General features: G+C 37.5%; 1 protein-coding gene across 1 annotated transcript in view; it reads right to left on the bottom strand.

Moving 5' to 3' along the window:
• Positions 1–8,363, bottom strand: part of LOC102304346 (neuronal acetylcholine receptor subunit alpha-7) — a 39,425-nt gene that overhangs the window by 9,105 nt on the left and 21,957 nt on the right. Inside the window, exon 5 of the mRNA XM_005944857.3 lies at positions 790–869. Coding sequence (XP_005944919.1) covers positions 790–869 — 80 coding nt within the window. The remainder of the gene's footprint in view (positions 1–789; positions 870–8,363) is intronic.

Here is an 8,363-nt window from a genome sequence, read left to right as displayed (position 1 = left end):
ATGGCATCTTTGCTGATGCCAGGCAGGGTAGTTTGAGTGAGTCTGAAATTGCTGATCTCCTGAGATTTTCACCAGAACAATCTCCAGAGTTTACAAAAATTGCTCAGTGAGCAGCAGTTCTGCAAACAGAAAAGTGCATGTAAAAGACTAAAAGAGAATGGTGACACTAGTTAAAGCTGACAGAAAGATGATGGTAAGCCCTTTAGAAAGCATAATAAGTGGAAGACCATGACGCACTCTTCTCCTGTCAGCCAAGAAGACAATGCTGAGGCTAGAGCTAGCTTGTGTTAATAATCCAAGTTGGTTGTAGTGGTATAACAGTTTTCTCTGCAAACTTGAACTTGTATGTCTGCATGCTATAGTCTGAATATTTTTGCTGACCATATATTTCTTATACCATAATTTACCATCTTCCAATGGCTGTTGCAGTAAAACAATGCAAGACAGCAATCCAATTCTGTCTTTGTGAACAAGAAAGTGAGTTCAGTGATCTTCCATGGCCCCCCAAGTCACTAGATCTATATCAAATGGAACAACTTTGGTATGTGGAGGAAGTGGAAACAGTCTCTAATGTTCAGTGATTGTAAAATGACATTGTCTTGGGAATCTGAATAGAGATTGTTCACCAGAACAGTGAGGTGAGAATGAGAAGGGTGTTGATGGCAGTGATAACAGTAATGATGATGTTGAGATAATGATGTCCCTAAGATGATGACAATTTGGATTTAGCATGTTGGGAGTAGTGTGGGACGGTAGTGTAAGAATATAGAAATATCTGGGATGTCTCACCTGGTGGAATGTACTGACAGGCTCCTGAAGCATTGACCAGCACATTTGTATGGAAGGTGGCATCAAACCTCTCATCAGCACTATAGGGGGACAAGAGTAGATAAATGGGGCATTTTATCATAACAATTAAATGGAAGAGAAAAACACACACAAAGAAGAGAATAGAAGTTATTAAGCTGAGTCAGAGTCAACTACAAAAGTAAAGATAGACAAAAAAACATCAAGTGGTAAATGAAGGTGACAGAAGGCAGAGACAAGGGGGATTAGTGAAGATCCAGACAGAGTGTGTTTAATTTTGCTCATCATGTTAAATAAACACGGTCGTCTGTTACCAAGACGTCCTTCAAGCAGACCAGGGATTATCTATTTCGCATGCTCAAAATCTCTGGAACACAAAAACTGATTAATGTTTCTTTCAGAGAGTAAAAATAACCAGAAGAGTATCTGAGAAGTCAGTTGAAGAATACTTTTGCTTTGTTAGGCTGATTTGATTGTGTCATGCTGAAATTGTATCTATTGAGCTTCTGACAACACACATGCTAATAATAAAGTCTTCTACACTGACAGTTTAATATACCAACAACTAATTAACATCTAACAGTCAAATTAAACCATGCCACTGTTAGATAGTGAGCTACCACTGACTCATATTATGTTGAGATTAGTATGTGACATTAACTTCATTCATTCTAGGTGTCTTAACAATTATGGTTGCAATGTGGGATAAAATTAACAATGCCCCAGTCATACAGCTCTACAGACTGGTCAGGACCCATCTGGGAACTGGCAGGTTGCAAGTGGATGATGGAGGTTGATGGAGGGTGTCACTAGGAAAACAGTTGCAGGTGCAGAGACTGGTCAATGACCAGTGGAATAACCATGGAAGTGACAGACTTGTGCAGCTAATCTCTCAGTTGTAGTAAAACTCAAGTGTTACTGTCCCTCAGCTAGTAATTACCAAGTATTTGAGGTCAAACATGCAAAATCACAGGCAACTGTGAGTAATCAAAGCAATCACTATGACTTTTTGGTGAAGCATGTTCTTTGAAGCCAATTTCACTGTGCGAGCAACAGTGACCTCTATTCATTGTTGTAAAAGTAAGCATGTGAAAAATATAAAAAAGTGTAGCTTTTAATAAATTCTAGACTGAAACTGAAATGTCTGAAATTGTGTACTTTGGTTTAGGACCAAGTAATTTCTGGTTCTGTTATAATTCAGACCTACTGAAGTAGGCAGAGTGGCACGGTGGTTAGCACTGTTGCCGCACAGCAAGAAGGTCCTGAGTTTAATTCCACCATCAGGCCGGGGTCTTTCTGTGTGGAGTTTAGATGTTCTCCCCGTGTTTGCGCGGGTTCTCTCCGGGTACTCCGGCTTCCTCCCACAGTCCAAAAACATGCAGGTAGTGGGGATAGGTTAATTGGTCAATCTAAATTGCCCATAGATGTGAATCTGTGAGTGAATGTGAGTGCGAATGGTTGTCTGTGTCTCTATGTGTTAGCCCTGCGACAGACTGGCGACCTGTCCAGGGTGTACCCCGCCTCTCGCCCTATGACAGCTGGGATATGCTCCAGCGCCCCCCGCGACCCTGGAAAGGATAAGTGGAAGTGAATGGATGGGTAGGGATTAGCTTGAAAAAATCTGTTGACTCATTAAAACACATCTTGATTGAAATATACTTGTCAGATGTCAAAACTTGTCAATGAGGTCATCAAATGGAAAGAACTAAACTAAATTGCCAAGCATCTGAGTATGTTAGCACGGTTATCATGAGTAATTAGCATATAATTTTATCATTTAGCTCAAAGCCTCCTGTGTATAAGTATACCCTATCACGGTTGTAAACACTGTTGAGTTTTGTTTATGCTGGATAATGAGATGGAAAAGAAGGGGAAAAACTACCAAATGGACAAAGCATATGGACTGAAAACAGCCTCCTTGCAAAAGTAATGAACCGGTAAATGGCATACAATTATACCTATTTATCCATGTATTCATAACAAGTATAATATTTAATTCACATATTTCAGTATGCTGTGACCTCTTAAAAAGGAAAACTGAATGAGGTGCACTGGCAACTCAATATATCTCATTTTAAAGGATGAATGAATGTTAATGCAACTCAGACAACAGTTCGAACCGCACTGTTATTTTCCATTAGTAAATATTTACTGCTTGTAGCATGAGACTATATGCAACTGGAGAGTGAGGAACATTTAAACAACATTTCAAATTCTTCTGACAAGCTTTTTGCTTTGTGGGTGGAGCATAGATTTTAGTAAAGTTTTTGGGACTGAATCCAGAAGACGTGTAACAGGACAAAGCTTTAATGGATGCAGATTTATAATGCTACATCCATAATTTATATCTAATCATTTATTTCACTTAAAGGGTGGAAGACAGAGACTGTGAGAATATTTCAGAGTAGCTCTCATCCATTGCCTAGAATAAATGATCTTAGCATTTAGCCTTGTAATGGTATCCGGAATACATCTACCTCACATGGACAAATTAAAGCATTAAAAATTGAAATAAAAACATTTCATTTTTCATTTACTAAACCCTCTCTCAAAATGCCAATATAAATGTTTAATATGAAAGACAATGACTTGAATAATGTACAGCACACAGAGACCCAGGCATTAATGACTCCTTGATGTATAACTTTAACCGCATTTAATTAGATCACATATTAATAAAAGATCACATGGAAACTACAATATGTCTAAAATCCCAATTGACTTTTTATTGAGTTTTTTCTTAATGGGATTCTTCAAAAACTTTACTTTATAGCAATAAATAATTCCAAAAGTGTAATATCCCAGTATTAAAAGTGAAAAAGAAAATGTATAAATCATAAATGGAAGTAAAGTATTACTTAAATTAAATTGGTCATTACTGCACTGTAACTTTAAATATGTTTCTCACATAGCAGTATAGAATATGAAGTCTGGTTTCAATAGTCAGTGGAGAAATGCAATGACACGGTCTGGACTGACATATCATTCTTGTCAAACACTGTTGTAGTGTGTGTCAGCAATTTATCTTTTAGATAACTAGCTATAATATAAAAAAGTAATGCTTCTTTACAGATAAATGGTCTATACTATTTACATGAGAAAAGTAGAAAGCTTAGTCTTTTTGTATTCAAGCTTTCCGGATTCTATAAATGATGAAATATTCAAATCCATGTCTTTGACAGAGAGGAATTGTCATTGTATTCATATTTTATTCATGTGAGGAGATTATTGATTTGTTTATGTGCTGACACAAGCAAATACAAAATTACAACTGTCCCTACTTTCTGAACCTAGTGTTCAAAAATTCTTGACTAAGTCAAAGTCACTAACTTTCTTTAGAAAAAAGAAACAGAAAAAGACTATCCAGGATACAGAAAGCGGTACATTAAAATGCACATTCTCTGAAATAATATCAAAGTCAATCCACTGATCTTTGTCCTAAGGTGTTGTTGTATGAACTACCTTATGATCAAACAGTATCTGATACAAGTCCTGAGCCAGGAATCCTTAATGTCCCACTCAGAGACTCCAATAAGATGAAATTCTTTGAACTGGTTTTTGCTTCATAGGCATAAAAAAATAATCACCCTTTTTGAGAAGTGCAGCTGCATAGGGTTTACCCTTTTTGTTCTCTCAGATAAAAGTCCAACTAAACACCTCTACACCAGTAGAAGGAATATGATCATTGGTATCTTTTCATTTCCTATACTGTCTGCTGCGTCTTCCCCACCAGAGAGGAGACATTCTACATTGCCAGTCAGACTTCATAGTCCCAGACTTACCTTGAGGGTTGAACATGAGCATGGTTGACCTGGGCTTAGACTTTGTAAATCTTAGGGGCTGATGTGAGGCTGATGGGACCAAAGCAAAGATGCTTGATCCAGGCTTGACTCTGACCAGGGTCAGATGAAAGAAAGGTCAAGTGAAGTGTCAACCATGGCTAAAGACTTGGAACTTGTAGCATTTCTGAATATCCACAATCCAGAATATAATCTACTAGAAATGTGCACTTGCATTAGAGTCCACCACTTGGGAAGGAGCGCACTTTACGCTGCCATCATCATCATGCTGTCTGTGATAAAATAAATAAATAAGAATTTATTTTTTGCACAAAGGGCTGAATGGTCTGAAGATTGACTTAAGGTCTATGTATACCATCCATCCATCCATCCATCCATCCATCTTCATCCGCTTTATCCAAGGCCGGGTCGCGGGGGCAGCAGCCTAAGCAGAGAGGCCCAGACCTCCCTCTCCCCAGCCACCTCCTCCAGCTTATCCGGGGGAACACCAAGGCGTTCCCAGGCCAGCCAAGAGATATAATCTCTCCAGCGTGTCCTGGGTCTGCCCCGGGGCCTTCTCCCAGTGGGACATGCCCGGAACACCTCACCCAGGAGGCATCCTTGTCAGATGCCCGAACCACCTCAGCTGGCTCCAGTGTATACCATTGTAGCTTATTGTCAGCTGGCCCAACAGTCCTGATTCCCATGGCTTTCATGTTGTGTTTAAGGGGCATAGTAGTAAAGACAGTAAACATTTGTGACACAAAGTGGGCAGATCCTGACCTAAAAGTATCTTAATTTTGAAAAGATAATTTGATGTGATTCCTTCTGGGAGTGAAGGATACCAATAATTGACATCTGACAAGTTGGTAAATACATTAGATTGTTCCCTATGCAACCAAAACCTGCAATGCCCATTACCTACTAACCCTTAGCAGTGAAGTGGTAAATCTCTCTGACATGGGGGATAGAGGTTTAATGTCGAGATTTGGTGCGGGTGGAATGAGGGTGGTCCTGTCACTTTGAATTTAAAAAAAAAATGTGTGTGCTAAAGCCTTGCCACTGCACTGACCTAGTTTCCCATTAGGGATTTGTAAAACTACATCTTCTCATAATTTTAATCTCCTCTCATGCTTGCTTTCTTGATTCATAAAAATAAGAGTAAATGATTTTACTCCAGATTTATGTTGAATCCATGAAGAATGTCATTTACAATCTAGGTCTCTGTCAGGAGCATATTGATCATTATCAGTTATCCCTACTGTAAGCCGCTTAATGTTCTGTATCATCCCTTGTAGACACCCAGAGCTCTTGCTTCCATCCCTCTTTCTCACTCATTCTCTCTCACTCAGTCATAGGTAAGCTGTAAATCTGTCACTATCTCTCCCTTATGAAAGAATATTTAATCAACTTAAAGAAGCTGAAACAGAAACATCAGGAGTCAAATCTACCTCTATCTTGTGTCCTGTTGTCTTTTTCCCATCGCAAGTCTACTTCTTTGTAAGCAAGAAGCAGTGTATTGTTGCAAGGAGTTAAGTGAAGCGCTGATGCCCTGTTTAATATCATCTGTTTTGACAGGTTAATAATGATCCACAATTACATAGCTGTCTGTTTTAGTCACATAAACTGGAGCACTATATAAATACCACTTCAGCGTTTCCTCAAGTGGCCTTGCCTTGCACATTTCTTTGATTAATGTTTAGCAAGTGGACATCCTTAAGTAAGAACTAGAACTGTCTTCCACTTTGCAGTTTAAACTTTTAACGATTACTTACTATGGCCAATAAAATAAATAAATAAATAAATTTAAAAAAAAACCGTCCTAAAATTGTCTATGCTGTTGCAACTCCTAAAATATTTTACTGCAATTTTCAAAGGAATTTTAAGTGTTTCAAGACACCTACCAAATTCTTCTCTGAAGTGAATATTGTTTCACTATTTATTGACTTTATTTATTTATCTATTTTTCTCAGCAAATGCTTGTAGACAAAATCATGATTGATGTGCCCCACAGAGGCACACTGGGTGTTGCTGTTGCTGTTGATTTTTATTATGTCACAGCTGTTTTGCAAAAGGGTAAATGTTCTGTGTTATTTGTTTACTGTGTAGGCAGCTGTCAGTATATGTTATAAAATTCTAAAATCAGGTTATGTTTGAGGACAACACTGGTGCCACAGAAAAGGTTAAAATGCAAAGGACTCTGGAAAATGATCAAGTCAGTCACTGGCAGTAATGTGAGGTGCTTGAATTATTCTTAAATCTGACCAGATCTAGACGACATTGTGAAAGCAGCCCAAGCGCTTTGTATTTCTTCAATCTAGCCAAGCAGGACAATGAGCACAGGAGCCTCATGTCCAGCCAAATATGCTGAAAGAAAAGAGGTTCTGTTCTATTGACCTCTGTATCAGAGAAGCCAGTGAGCCAGTGTTCAAGAGACAGATTATTTCCCCTTTGTGCTATTAAAGCCCAATTCTTTGATAAAGGAAGAAATGAGCTTGTTCAGATGGATGTTTCCAAGAGCCTGTGGTTCATTATTGAATTGAACCTCGTCTACAACCACGGTGACAGGGCCTAAAACATGGAATTAAGAGAAGAGAAGAATTCTCCAAATAAATAAAGGTAGTACAGAATATAGATTAAATTCTCTCTATTCTTCTGAAGCTTGAATCGTTATTAGTTTTCAAACTAGCCAAAGCACTGGCAATTTTACCCACTTGGCACAGTGCTTTCAGTAGTCAGAGTCCTATGCTGTTACTGGAAACAGATGCAAAGCCTAAAAGGAGTTATGGTTTATTCCCCAAAGAGGGAATTGGCTCGATCATTTAATTAAATGATACTGTAAGCAGAGTGATATTTCATCTATAGAATCTTTCATTCTGCTGTGTTTTTGGATACACAGATACATGGCAATGTAGTGTAGTGTTGTGTCCATTCACAAAAGAAAGCATATTTTTCTACATAGAAGAAGAATGGCGAAAGAGAGAAAATGTAAAAACCAAAATATATAATGAAATATAATGAACAATTAAATGGTAAAAATCAATTTGAGGAAACAGTGTTGATTATTCTAGTGGGCAGTATAATGTAATTAACAGCAAAGTGGAGGTTTTGTAATGTGTGTTGCCTGTCCTTATCATTTGCTTAAAGTCAGTACACTTTATTAAATACCCACTCTAATTCACTACACTTTACCATGTGAACAATTTTAAATACAAAATGGTGAAATACCAAGAACTGTGTAAGTTGTCATGCCCATGGACTGCAAATTATATAATGGGTAAATTTAGCAACTATTGCCTGAGAAACTACGTTTGAAAAGACATTATGAAATGTTTTACTTAATTTGGTCTGAAATAGTTTGTAAGCTTTTTATATTACTGTTGTAGCCAATGAATTGATGAATAAGTATTTTAACATGGTAAAATAAATTGCTGATTACCAAAATTGGACTAACAAATCCTAGTCATGATTATTGATTTGCTGTCATTTCAAAATTGTGTTTTTTACCCTTCAGATTGACATTTTAGCCAGAAGATGGCTTTCAAGTTTTGGCTTCTGCAAGCTCCAAAAACACAATTTCCTTTTCTCAGTCCTTTATGACTGATAATGAAAAAAGTATATATCAAATTGTATTCAGTTTTAAGTTGTCAAAAGTCAGAATAATTTTTTGTTTGTTTGTTTGTTAAAGAAGATTTTTATCTGTTTCCGGTTGAAATAGTTAAAAGCCATTTGAGCAAGGCATGTTCTTCTAATGGTATTAGAAGATCTATATATTAA

Source organism: Haplochromis burtoni, unplaced genomic scaffold, assembly GCF_018398535.1.
Source record: "Haplochromis burtoni strain Fernald_Lab_line unplaced genomic scaffold, NCSU_Asbu1 Contig_421, whole genome shotgun sequence".
Lineage (NCBI taxonomy): Eukaryota > Metazoa > Chordata > Actinopteri > Cichliformes > Cichlidae > Haplochromis > Haplochromis burtoni.
This window is presented reverse-complemented; position numbering and strand designations above follow the sequence as displayed.